At 40.2% G+C, this 13,768-nt stretch overlaps 1 protein-coding gene across 5 annotated transcripts in view; it reads right to left on the bottom strand.

Moving 5' to 3' along the window:
* The window catches only part of PIK3C3 (phosphatidylinositol 3-kinase catalytic subunit type 3), an 82,875-nt gene extending 69,893 nt beyond the window's left edge, over nt 1–12,982 (bottom strand). For 3 of the 5 annotated variants that reach the window (XM_037372221.1, XM_037372222.1, XM_037372223.1), the window contains exons 1-5: nt 12,798–12,982; nt 10,823–11,011; nt 10,182–10,325; nt 7,862–7,994; nt 546–632 (exon numbers count right to left, since the gene is read on the bottom strand). In XM_037372221.1, the coding sequence (XP_037228118.1) occupies nt 546–632; nt 7,862–7,994; nt 10,182–10,325; nt 10,823–11,011; nt 12,798–12,865 (621 nt within the window). In that variant the 5' untranslated portion in view covers nt 12,866–12,982. The remainder of the gene's footprint in view (nt 1–545; nt 633–7,861; nt 7,995–10,181; nt 10,326–10,822; nt 11,012–12,797) is intronic. The other 2 variants (XM_037372220.1, XM_037372219.1) reach the window with 1 other exon arrangement.
* Between the last annotated feature and the right edge of the window lie 786 nt (nt 12,983–13,768).

Here is a 13,768-nt window from a genome sequence, read left to right on the forward strand (position 1 = left end):
GAGAGACCATGTAGCACCTCCCAGTGCCTAAAAAGGGGGCTTATCGTAAAGATGGGAACAGACTTCTTAGTAGGGCCTGTAGCGATAGGGCAAGGGGGAATGGTTTTAAACTGAAAGATGGTAGATTTAGACTAGATATAAGAGTTGTACTCATTTACTCTCATTGAGTGCTGAAAATCTGAAACGGGTTGCCCAGAGAGGTGGTAGAAGACGCACCCTTGGAAATATTCAAGGTCAGGCTGGATGGGGCTCCGAGCAACCCGATCTAGTTGAAGATGGCCATGCTCACTGCAGGGGGATTGGACTAAGTGAGCTTTAAAGATCCCTTCTAACCCAAACCATTCTACAATTCTCATTATTGCCAAAGTAAATTCAACTTTGGAAGCTTAAAGAATTATTTTTCCTTTTCCTTTTATCATATACACTGGTGGTACAAGAAAAATTGGAGAAATACTTAAGAGTTAGTCTCCTAAGAAAGCAAAGGTTCCATATTAGCAAGATTCAGGAAAAAAAAAGAATTAAAAGTCTGATGTATGATGACATACCTCATTGATCATTTCTATTTCTCTAAAGGTCAGTCTGTCCAGCCAGTCCACTTTCACCATGTGACCTTGTCGATGAGACTTTGTGAGCTGCATGAAAAAACATGACAACATTCACATTGCTCAGAACAAGAAAAAGATTATAAAAATTTAACACAGACACTAACATGAAAGGGGGGGGGGGCGGGACAGAGAATAAAAGAACTGGAAAAAATACTTGTACAGTACACGCACAGTAGATCCTTGTAAACAGGTAAGCCATGCCATAAAAATATAATCCTACTACTTAAAATACCAGTAACAGCAAAGACCAAAACCACATCCAAAGCACATCACCTTTGCCTTTTCAAGACATTAAAAACAGGAACCTATTATTTTTAAGCAAAGTCACACAGTGAAGATATTTCCTTTTTTGCATTACTAAGTTTCATAAAAATTTACCAAGTCAAACAAAAAGATATTTCAAAAACTATCCAAATTGAGTAATTCTGCCCTTGTTCGCCTTACCTAAACAAGTTTTCAGACTGGACTTAAACATTGCAAAATGTCAGTTAATACTTACAGCAAGTCACAAGTTCTCCCTCTCCTCTTAGTCATCTGAAAAGTAGCTCAAGTTTTACTCCTACGTCTACATATTGGTCTAGTAATAGCAAGGAAAGAGTTGTTTAAAGGACTGCCTATCAGTACAAGAGAGGAAAAGAAGATACGAGCTATACTACTTGTAGTTTCAGATGCACTGACACACAACAGTTTATGAAAAATTCAGCAGAAGACCACACAAATAGGAGTTGGAATAATCTTTTCAGCTCCTAAGAAATCACAAGTGCTCCACACAAAAAAATATCAGTAAGTCCTGCAATACACAAGAGACGCAAAGGGACTAGAAAACATTCTTTCATATTTCAAAGAAATCAGTTACCTGTCTAGAAAATAGCTAGTGAAGACATCCTCAAAATTATTCCTATTAAGAAAAGGGTTACAACTAATACTTCATCAGCTTTGTTCTGTGGGCGACCTGCCCACCCATAAGCATTTAAATCTGAACATGCCATACAGTCACAACAACTGCCATTTCTTGCCCAGTTGACAGCTAGAGGACAGGCAATATACAAAGAGACCTAGGAGAGCATATGAATGGAAGGTATTGTATGCAGGAGAACACAACAGCCTACTCCTCCCATATAGAACTGGAAAAGAGGTTTACACAAAAAAAAAAAAAAAAGACACAGAAGACTTAAGGGAGTTGTCTAGGTAGCACAGTTTGTCAGATCACTGTGAAGCAAAAAAGGTCAAGAGTTCACACCTTCACCAGTAGTACTGTTTCATTATCCTCAGTCAAATTCCTAGTAAATGGATATCTTAGCAGTACAAGGCTAAATACAAACCCCATCACGATGTACTCTGAGAAAAGCATCAACTTCATGTCCAGGTACAGATCCTGACTCATATGGAGAACACACACATGACAAACTCACACGAAGTTGAGCTTCAGAAATTATGCAAAATCAAATAGCTTTTTACATTTTAGAAGCAATACTGGCAAAACAAGCAAATAATTGTCTAGTCTCCAAAAGACTGTAAACAGCCATTAAAATCATTAGTGAAATGAAATTTCAGTGTTCTGCAGTCTCCCTCTATCAGTGTTCTTGTGTCAGTGGAATTATCTATCAGAGATCAGCTGGTAAACGTTTATCCTTGTCTTTTAAAACTCTGATCAACTGCCCCTTCATATCCAACAACAGATCATCTTGCTTGCTCACTTTCCACAAAAGTTGCTGTTTAAGACAAGTTCATTGCTCTGTGGTTTGGGTGGGTGTTTTTTTCCTCCTTATTCACCTCCCTAGAGGTTAGTTTGGTGTTATGGTCTAACAAGACTTTGGATACTGGTTCTTGCCTCTAAGTAGGAAAAAAAAAATAATTCCTATTTAGTTTTCTTGGAAACAGTTTGTTAGAAAGAGCGAGAATACAGTACAGCCCACACCATGGCCTCTGCGCCCTTCTCAAAACCTGAATTAAAATTTAAGGCAGATTACTTACAAAAGCAAGCATGACATTTAGCTCTGAATGCCAATACTTGCTCACTTCACAAATACATACCCTAAATCAGCTTTTCTGATTGTTGGTTCTGATATGGAGAAATAGTGTGAAATGGGGACAATGGACATCGACTGTGATTGTATATGTCTGCTCAAGGAATGTGGGTATGGTGACTGGTCATGGGTGAGGTGTCTGGTCACATAGGCACACAGCCTTGAGGAGACACCTGCCCTTCTTCCTCTAACAAAGGGGCTATTTATAAAAAGGATGAAAAAAGGATGAGAGACATTCCAATGTTACCTAGAGGGAGGGAGTGCTAAGTCTTCTTGCTGAAGAAGATCAGATGGTCACAAGGACATGAATCACCTACAAACCTGCAAGACCATCACATTCCAGGCAAAGGACTGATAAGCTAATTAACATACAAAGCGAGAGTAAGCGGGTTTAGGTAATGAATATGTATAGGCATTAATTGAATATTCATTTGTTTTATTGTATAAATGTGAGATGGATTGTCACTTCGGGTATGCACGTTAGGCGGAAGGATCCCCCGTGCATCCAGCGCTGTCAATAAAGGATACTTAGTCACTAAGAAATTTTGACTTCGTTCTTTAAATCAGTTCCTACTAAGTCTAGCAGAGATGAGGTTTAAAATTTTCCTATATAATAACTATAGTTACTGCCTCTACAAAGTAAAGAACTAATCAAAAGCAGTTACAATTTAAAAAGCAGTCAAAAAGCTACTCAGCTGAGAGGAAAATCCTGCCCTTTTTCTTTTAAACTTATTTCCAGATCTGCTAAGAACATTTTAAGAAGCCATGAGTATCGGATGACCTTGTTCTGAACTTGTTCCATGAAACACAAAAAATAATCCCATAACAACTCTGAGACTGTTTGCTTAAAGCAGCTGATTCACCTCACATTACTTTAAGCTCTAGACCACAGAATAGCTTGACAGATGTAATAATATTTTGCTGCAAACCTTGGAAGATCACTGTAACTTCTAGGAATTAACTCCATTCAGTACACAATAGGGGCTTTTTTTCATTTGTGTTGTCTCCAATAAACTCTGGGACAAATAATCTTCAGATTAACTTCAATATACTTCAGAAACTTAACAGCAAAAAAGGAAAAGGAAAGGCAGGGAGGGTGACAAAGTATAATACTCAATTATGTTTCAGGATATGGGATGTAACCAAAGCACAGAAACTCAGTGTCTGGGTTCTTTTAACTTATCAGCAAGACTGTAACAGGAGCACAGTTACGGTTCTGTAGCCAGTTAATCACACTCTATCTCAGCAATATTAGAGACAGGATGTGCTAGGATTGTACTAACAGGATAACACAAGACTCAGCCTTTGCCTTATATGTGACTATGACGTGCGGAATTAGACTCTATAACTCGAAAGTTATAAAGTAGGTATGTTTATTGCACGCAGATGCACAGGGGATTGCTCCTCCACAAGCGCGCATGCCCAAAGTGACGAACCATCTCACATTTATACAGTAAAACAAATGAATATTCAATTAACGCCTATACATATTCATTACCTAAACCCCGCTTTGTATGTTAATTAGCTTATCAGTCCTTTGCCTGGAATGTGGTGGTCTTGCAGGTTTGTAGGTGATTCATGTCCTTGTGACCATCTGATCTTCTTCAGCAAGGAGACTTAGCACTCCCTCCCTCTAGATAGCATTGGAATATCTCTCATACTTTTCTCATTCTTTTTTAAAATAGCCCCTTTGTTAGAGGAAGAAGGGCAGGCGTCTCCTCAAACTCTAGGCGTCTCCTCAAGGCTGTGTGCCTATGTGACCAGACACCTCACCCATGACCAGTCACCATACCCACATTCCTTGAGCAGACATATACAATCACAGTCGATGTCCATTGTCCCCATTTCACACTATTTCTCCATATCAACTATATAATATATTTCAAAGGTAGAGAACAGCAGCATGCAGACCAGTTATAACCCAAAATGCTGTTTCAGGCAGGCAGGACATCATCACTTTCACAAATGTCCTACCTAGTTCACAGAAAAGGTCTTCTCATTCTCAGCAATGAAGAAATTTCTTACCTTTACATGTCCACCATTTTAGCCACTTCTAAATTACTCCTTATGTTGTTTTTTTTATCTAATGAAAATATTTTTTCTTACTCAAGGTAGCCCTCATCTTCACTACCTTAAACCAATACATCAAAATTCTCAAAATACCACATATTCACATGCAGCACCGATACACAGATTTAGGATAGCACTTATCAAAGGCTTGGCAAACATAATGTTAGATACCTTGGTCTAACAAATTCTAAGTTTGTTTTCTTATTCACTACACTAGAGAACAAAGAAAAATCTCATTATGTATGTTTAAGAAGAAAATTATTAACCTCTTAGAGCTGCAAACCTCCCCGGTAGACAAGAAAATCTGTAACACAGCAGCTAGATAGGACTGCATACAAGACCCAGAAGATCTGTAAACATACATACACACACACAGACACAAAGAGCCGTTCTCTTCCATTAATACATAAAGCTTAACAGAGAAAATACTGCATGCCCTTCAGGGAAAGAAGCACTCATCTGCTACTAAATAAGAGCCATCCCTTTAGATACTATCTCACCATTGTTATTATCCATTTTCCTTCAGCCAGTAGAAGGTGTGAAGGAAATAAATTGATCAAAAAGAACTTAAAAGAGTAATTTTTGTTTAAGTAGAATAAATTAACACACCACTCATGGGAGAAACATCTTTATGTCATTTACATTTGAATGTGCTAAGGTATTCCACAAAAGTGGAATAGCCATTAATATTCCCTAAGTATGCAGGAGCGGGCTGGAAATTAGGACCATGTGTGGCAATCAGCTGAGGGGAATGTGCTCAAGGTTGTATAGACACAACAATTAACATGATGAGTCATGCTGAGAGAGCATAGGGGAGTGGGGGACAGATGGCACCAAGGATGGCACCAAGGAGAGGTAACACCTTGCTGTTAATGGATGGTAGTTTACCACCAATCAGGGATTGCCTAGTATGCAATGCTTAGCTTCAAGAACCAATCTGTTTAAAACACGCAGCTTCTGAAAGTGTATATAAACTCGTGCTTCTGTACAATAAATCGACATTTGCTTGCATCAAGCTGCGTCCTGTCTCTCCACCACAGCATAAGTACAGGAAAAAGACACATTCATGATGACCTCCAGGATGCAAACTCATGCCTTTTTCATCCATAGCAATTTTACAAGCAATAGTCAAATGTTTTGTAAGAGCACAACTATATGGCATCTCAACATGAAATGAAAGGCTTGCTATAGCATCAATTTAAGGTAAAAGGATAGCAGTAAGTCATTGATTTTACAAAAATTCTCTATAAGTACCACACACATACACACACACAAACTCAAAAACCTGTCAAGAATATAGTATATTTATATATAAAGAATATTTTAGATGGTAAAAGGTCCTTTAGCAAGCTCTTAGAAGTTACTCATTATCTGGAGGACATTAACCTGGCCTCTAGTACCAGACATCATTCAATACCATAACACAAATTATATGCCTGCTCAACAAACAGAAAAAACTAAACCAAAACTAACAGAATCCACAGGGATTCATCTTGTATTTAATTAGTCCTACTCCTCTTACCTATATTTCAATATACCTTCACACAGAGTAGCATCAGGCAGTATTCAGCAATTGATGAGTAAGTCATTAAAAAACTGAAGCTGATTGTGCTCGAACAATGGCTATTTAGGAATGATACATCACAAGAACCTCATCTGCTATGCAAACAGCTGTGCAAGTCAAAGCTCTCACAGACCACTACCCAGAAATCCCATTCACTTCACTGGTATCTGGTGGTAAAATGCTTTTGTAAATGAACACAACAACATACCAGTGAAAAAACTCTCTCAGGAATTACTATCTCCCAACACAGCTTTCAGAAGAGAAGAATGGGGGCACTTACGTTATCAGCTTTTTATCAGCTATTAACTATAACGTTTAATCAAGATGTGAAAGGAGAATTCCTGTCCCTTCCTCAGAGGCTTTGAGCCCTCATCTCCCACATACCAGAAGAACAGGCTAGAACAGACCCAGGTACTTTAAGACAGAAATAAATTACATTATTTGTATTTCTTGAGCTACGGAGCAAAAAGAAGGGAAGGGAAGAGTAAAAGACACTATGGTATGGTCATGTTTGCACATCAGAACTAACACGAGAAGGCCTACACTTCAAAACCCTTTCTGAGAGACACACTGTGTACCTCATGCAACCATTCAATGAACTATAAACAAGCCTTGATATTTAGTGTCTGTCTACAGAGCTTCCTTAGGCCAGAGGGGATTTATTCTACCATCATCAAGAAATGGGGCACCACCACTGACAGAAAGCTTTAATGATTTTCTATTATAAATTCAAGGTGAACTACACTAATAAAAGAGAGACCCTAAATGAAAGTTGGTTTACTGCTGTGATAAATCTCTAGATGAGGAAATGGACATATTTATGGCACTGGACTTATCTTCCACTAGGAGCTGCACAAAGTTGAGGATGAAAACTAGGCGACCAAGATTAAGAAGAAAGGACGCTCAGTGGGTTGAGCAATTTGGCAAGCTTGGGGTAAGCTTACCTGAAGAATGAGAGATCAGCTGATAAAGCTGATCAAAAAAATCAAATAAAAAAAATAATCAAGAACTAACACTACTGTTACATTCCAGAAGTAGCTTTGATAGCAAAAATACACTCTGCCATCATGCTGGGAGAATAAAATACTAATACACACATGTATTCGTGAGCTTTAATGATTGAAACTTCGGTTAATTTTTGCAGTTCTATTCAAACTCTTTCTTATGTAGAGGTATTGTCATACACATCTGAACACTACACCAGACAGCCTTAAACCTGAAGGATGGCTACTGAAAAAAGCAGTCTGTCCTCATAAATTAGTTAGAAGCTGCTCTTACTGAACCTGATGGAATTTTGGCTTCAAGTATCAAGGCATGTTGACATTTTCATTCTTTACAAAGAATTAGGATGTTAAGTTGTCACAAGGGAATGCTATGTGTATTAAAAGGTATTTATATGTCCCCTTTTAAAAAAATACTTCAGAAGTAAATGAGTATGACCTAGTTTACTCATTTGAATAAATGCTGTCAAATAGCTAAACAATCAAAAGAAGATAGCTTTCACATGAGAAAACAAGATGACAAGCCTGTCTTCATTCCAGTGAAAGTGCAAGCTTTTCACATACATCTTAAAAGGTTACTTGCTATTTCATTACCTTTGCCAAGCGGCTCATTTGATCTTCAGAGACTGTGCTGCTGCTGGTTCTCCCAGGAGTTTTGGTGGGCTCTGAGCCATCAGCTTCTACGTTGGGCCAGACTTTCAAATCATGCATTCCTTGACGAAACATACTGCAGGGAAAAATGCAGAACTGCTTCAGTAAATTCAAAATAATACAGCTGTCATGAATCGAAGTACAGCAGCAGCAAGAAAATGAAGTAGTTTCCTTTGCCAAATCTACAAACATGCACTGCCATGCATAATTTAACTGAACTGCAAAAGCGCCTCACACCTTATGCCCTCTGCAGCCTTCATTTTTATTGGCCCAGGATGTTCAAAAGAAAATTAGTAAGTCTGAGATAACTTATTTGGCAAGTGGAAGAAAAATGGGTAATTCCCAAAGTCAGTGGGGTGGTACAACATACAAACTAAGGACAGAGCCTGACCTTCATAGTTTTATTATTTGTAATGAAGCAGAAAGTATTCCTCTTGACTTGCAAATTATAATACTGACTTTAGGTCTGCCAGTCTGAAAAAAATTCAAGTAAAAAACTACCTAAGTTTCATTTGAAGGTCAACTGATACAAAGCAGCCTTCCAAGCTGCCAAAAAAAAAAATATCCCACAACCCTCAACACACCATTTTCTCCATCTATGCTTGAAATTGAATTGGTAATTGAAACTGTGCAGTGAACAGAACTTTGCAGGGTAACTGACCACATCTTTCCTCTGTGAAACTGTGCTTCCTTTGCATATTTGTGCTGATCCACCTATAAAAGATGCTCCAAGAAATCAAGTGCATTGCTTTTGCCAGTAAGAACTGATCGCTTCACTCTAACAACTTCAGGTAAATACAACTGGAAGCAACACTAAAGAGTCAACCATTAAAAATGAGAAATGCCAACTAGAAGGACCTCTTGACATTGAATTTATGCATCACTTTGTGGAATAGTACTACAAGGGTTTCCATTTACAAGCAAATACAAAATTCCAAAATTATTTGTTGCTTTCTCCCCATTTACTTCCCCCAGGCCCCACATGCTGGAAATAAAAAGTAAATTTCATTTATAAACCGTATCTTTTTCCAGGAACTATGCTCCAATGCCTTAAAAACTACCAGCAGTTCTTGGAGCACAGTCTAATTGATCCAGTTCAATTTCCTGCCCTAAGACAACATCAATCTTTTTGTCTTCAACAAGAGAGATGCAACCTCTCTCTACCGTCATTTTCTGCATTCAGGCATCATTAGAACAGCTTTCCTAATGTAACCTAAACTCTTCCTGTACTTCAGTTCAGCTTATTACTTCTTACCATCTGACAAGATAAAAAAGGCTACTTACACCCATTTTCCAACATAATCTACACACTATAAAAGTGTTCCTAGAGTCTTTTCAGCCTCACTACACTTTACTCTTCCTCCACCACACCCATCTGCTAGATGTTCAATGATACTGATTCCCTTAGACTCCCAGAAGTCAGCAACTTGCTTAAAGTCAATTATATAGAACTGAATGTATCCCAGCCAAGTGGATCAGTATGGAGAAGGATACAACATTGTCCCTGACGTGCATACTTGTAACCTGTTCATATATCCAATACTCTTTGCACATTTCACAAGAGCATCGCAATGCTGGATCATGCAAAACTTAAGATTTGCTCTAAAGCACAAATCTTTTCCTCTGTTTTCCTGGGCAGCTGCTCCCCATTCTGTATTTGACTACAATCAACTGCAAAAAGTACCAGTGTCTCATGCTTTTTTTAAAAGTGCATCCTTTTTTTTTTCAGTTCCTTTAGTCAAGATCCTTTTGATGCATCGTTCACCTTCCAGCCCACTTGTAATCATTCCCATATCAGCATTATCATCTACAAATTTACTAAATCCACCCTCTAGTGGATCACAGATGATTAATTTTGAAAATTCCTATTTACTGAGTTACATTTTATTCCTTATAAATAAGACTGCATTAACAACTCAATTGCAAGCCAATTAAATCAATTATGTTAAGTAATCAGTACTGGCTCCCATGCATTACTGAAGTATAAATACAAAGCGGTTTCAGGATTTTCTATTCTAAAATCCAAGCTTACAGATCTTAAAAACCAAAAAGACTAAATTTTGGTGTTATACAAGAGAAGACTTTTTTTACAACACTGCAGCATGTATGAAGCTGCACTCTGGAAGAAACAGAACAGATCATCTACGCATCTGATTTTTCAGACACAGAACAGTTAAACTCGTTTACAAAAATACAAACAAAAAACACCTCTCATAAGTACTGCTAGCTTCAAATCTGTACCACAGAAGAAAAAGCAGTATACCCGTATTTCCCAAAGAGTGAGACTGTTGTTCCTCCCACAGGAACTGCTTTACCAGGTCCATACACATCCCAGATGGTCAGAGCCACTTGTGCATTGCGAGGCAAGTCTGGATACTTCACAGGCAGTTTCAGCCACTCATTCCAGCTGCAAAGAAACACTTCTTGTTAGTCATAAAGCCTTAGAATTCACATTACTTTATATAACTCAGATTTTCCTTAGAATATAAATTTCTAAGGGCAGTTGGACTACTTTCCTGTAGGTTTTAAACACGCAAATACTCATCTTGAGCATGATTAAAAGGCCTGAGACCTAAGGAAAAATACTCTGGTTTGATAACTAAGTATCAAAGATTAGTCTGTCCAGTAAACAGTATGAAAACATGCTAGTCCAGGCCCCAGAAATTAAGTAGTAAGCCATGCCAAACACACAAGTAACAATTTTATCACTTTCCCCATTACACAAAAACGCTGATTTTGTGATGTCAGGGTAATACTTAATAACCACACAGAGACTTCAAGAAACATAAGTCATTTGTTTCTTGAAATCAAATCTTTCCAACAAATAAAACCCATGCATATTTATTTATATAACTTGATGCCCCAGTGACTAAGAGCAATATGAAATAAAAGGCAGTCACTTACTTCCATCTAGTGCTAAAAGCCTTGTAGGAAGTTCTAACTGGAAGAGCAAGAGGCTTCCCTTCTGCAAACACCTGACAAGTTACATACAAGTCAGAGCAAGTTTCTTGATACAGTCCTGAGAACTTCAGCATTGGATCTTCTAAGAGAGCTTTGTAACTCTTCTGTTCTCTTTTGCCTTCCAGACTTCCTCTGCGGGGAGATAAATAACCCAAAATGTATTTTATCCACAGTAAAAAATCCTATTAGATTTCTATAGCTTATATTTTGATTGCCCAATACTGAGGCTATCCTCACTCTGCATTACTAGGTGGTAGTGAAATCCAAACATCAGAGAGAAATTCAGGCCATGAAATGATGAACAAATACAGAATTTATTTCTCTACTGACTTGTGGGAAGGGGCATGTGAGTGCGCGGAAAGAGCAGGGGAGGAAAGAACTACTACTTCTTGTACAACCTGTATATTCTCAAACAGCATCAAATGAGGTACAATAAGCAGGGCAACAATGAAACTATGTACAGTGCTATTACTAAAAAACCAAACGAAACATCAGATTACATGTGCTCCAAATACTGTTTGGAAAAAAAACCAAACCAAAACCACATTATAAAAGAAGCCTTATTTTTAAGCTGAATGAAATGTGAAACGTAAGACTGGCTTTAGATAACAGCCATTTCTCAAATCAACAACAAACCAAAGTTCAACTAAGAAGACTATTCAAATTGAACTTGAATAAAGCCTTGCAACAATTTGCAGAATGCTAAAGTAAAAAGATGACATTTCTCAGGCCTCAGCTATACCACAATGAAAACTATCATGCAGTTTAAATATCTGTCTCTGGATGCACATGTGAAAACAAAAAAGGAATTATGGTGGTGATGGGAAAACACGCAGGATCAGTCTTCCAGCAAACAAAAATCAGTAGCACAAAACCACTTCAGTTGATGGAACAAGTTTCCACAGCACATTGCAACACATCATATACTCCAATGCACGCACACACACACACAAACAAAACAAACAAAAAAACCACCAAACAAAACAAAAACTGGTTATATTTTTGGGTTTTGTTTGGCAGAATACATTAGCAAAAATGACACATCCATCTGACTTCTGATATCATCTTCCATCCAGAAGTTAAAGAACCCCAAATAAGCTTCCCCAAGTTAGTTTTCCAAAAAAACTGCAATATACCTCAATGTACCAACATTAGATATACTACGTTTTAAAGCCAGCCACGTCACTCCTACACAAGTGTAAACATCTCACTGCTGTGAGGCAGAAAAATTCCAAACTTAAAAATTAAAACATGAACCAGAAAATGTGATAATGCCAGCTCCAACAGGAGTGCTTCCCATATACCCAGTTAGGCACGTACATACGCTGCAACACCTCGACTTGCCTACAACAAAGAACCTGATTAAAAGTAACCAGCTTTCAAAGGAGCACGTAAACAAGCAGGAGAAAGATTATGTCCGTCCCCTAACACTGAGGGGTGAGCTGTGACAGCAGCAGGGGAAAAGTTTACCAGAGACAGGTGCGCTGAACTGACATATCAATTTTTGCCGTAACGCACCGCCCTGCACGCCAGGAACCAAGGCCGTGCACGTTTACAACTCGCTCTGAGCAGAGCTTACACCCCCGGCCCTCCCGCCGCCATCCCTACCCGGCCCACGGGCCGCTCGGCCGCGGGGGACGCTGACAGGGACGTGGCAGCGCTACCTCCGCCCGGCAGCCCTGAGGGAACAGGCGGCAGCCAGGAGCTCCCGGTGCTGCTGAGGGGAGGCAGAGCCAGCTCCCTAACCGCACTGCTGTGGGAAAGCCAGGCTCCGGGACCCTGCGCTGGCCCGGCGAACAGGCGGGTGGCCCAGCCCCCCCCCCCCCCAAGCCGGCAGCGACCGGGCCGCTTCCCACACAGCCCTGGCCGCCCGTTGCGGAGCAGGGGGACGCTGCAAGCCCCGGTCCCCCTCACTTACATCTTCAGCTGCACGTTAATGTCCAGGTCGCAGCTATAAACATAATAAAGCTTCTCGGTCTCGCCCATGGCTGCTGTCGCCAGTCCCCGACCGCCGCTCAGCGGCGCTGAGGCCTCCACAACCGCCCGCGGCAATCAGCGCCCCCTCGCTCTGAGCATGCGCCGCCGCCATCTTGCTTCAGGGAAGCAAGGCCACCGCCTCACGCTGTAATGGACCTGTATCAAGATGGCCGCCATTACGTCTACCGAGTGGGCGGCCACAAGATGGCTGCGCCCACTCTCTCTCACTGCCATGGCTGCCGCCGGCTGTACGGCACGCAAGATGGCGGCCACCCTGAGAGGCATGGCAAGATGGCCGCTACCTCAGCTATGTGCGAGATGGCGGGCTCTCCCACCCGAAGGCAGAGAGGGGTGGGCTGCGCGGGAGACGCCTCCATCGTGATGTGTCTGAAGGTGTCAGGGCTGTGACCCCTGCTCAGTGCCCAACACTTCACCTACATTTCACACTATCTCCTCAGACTGCGATTCTCCACACTGCAGACAAGTCCCCGGTGTCCAAAACCCTTCTGTGCCTCAGAAGGCAGGTGCTACTTCTGTGAGGCTAAGGGGCTGTATGACTTATGGTTTTTTCCAGGGCAATTCAGACCCAGGGTAATTTTAGAGTGAACGATTTTTCCTTTACATTACTGACACTCCTGGAGGAGGCTGAGGAGAAATGGCAATTGCCCCGACGCTGTGCAGATGTGCTGCACAGGATGAGGACAGTACAGGTTGATCGCTGAATTCATCGTGGCGATTTTATCATGAGTCTTGCCACACTTACTTTGGGAGTATTTTTTGCTCATTTGTTTCATTTTTCCTGAAACCTTAGCTGTCCGCAGCAGTAGGTGATCAGTGATTATCACATTGCAGGAAAAAATTAATTGTAAAATATAAATTCAGAGTGGCTCTGCATCTGACACAGGCAACTGA

This window comes from Falco rusticolus, chromosome W (genome assembly GCF_015220075.1).
Source record: "Falco rusticolus isolate bFalRus1 chromosome W, bFalRus1.pri, whole genome shotgun sequence".
Classification (NCBI taxonomy): Eukaryota; Metazoa; Chordata; class Aves; order Falconiformes; family Falconidae; genus Falco; species Falco rusticolus.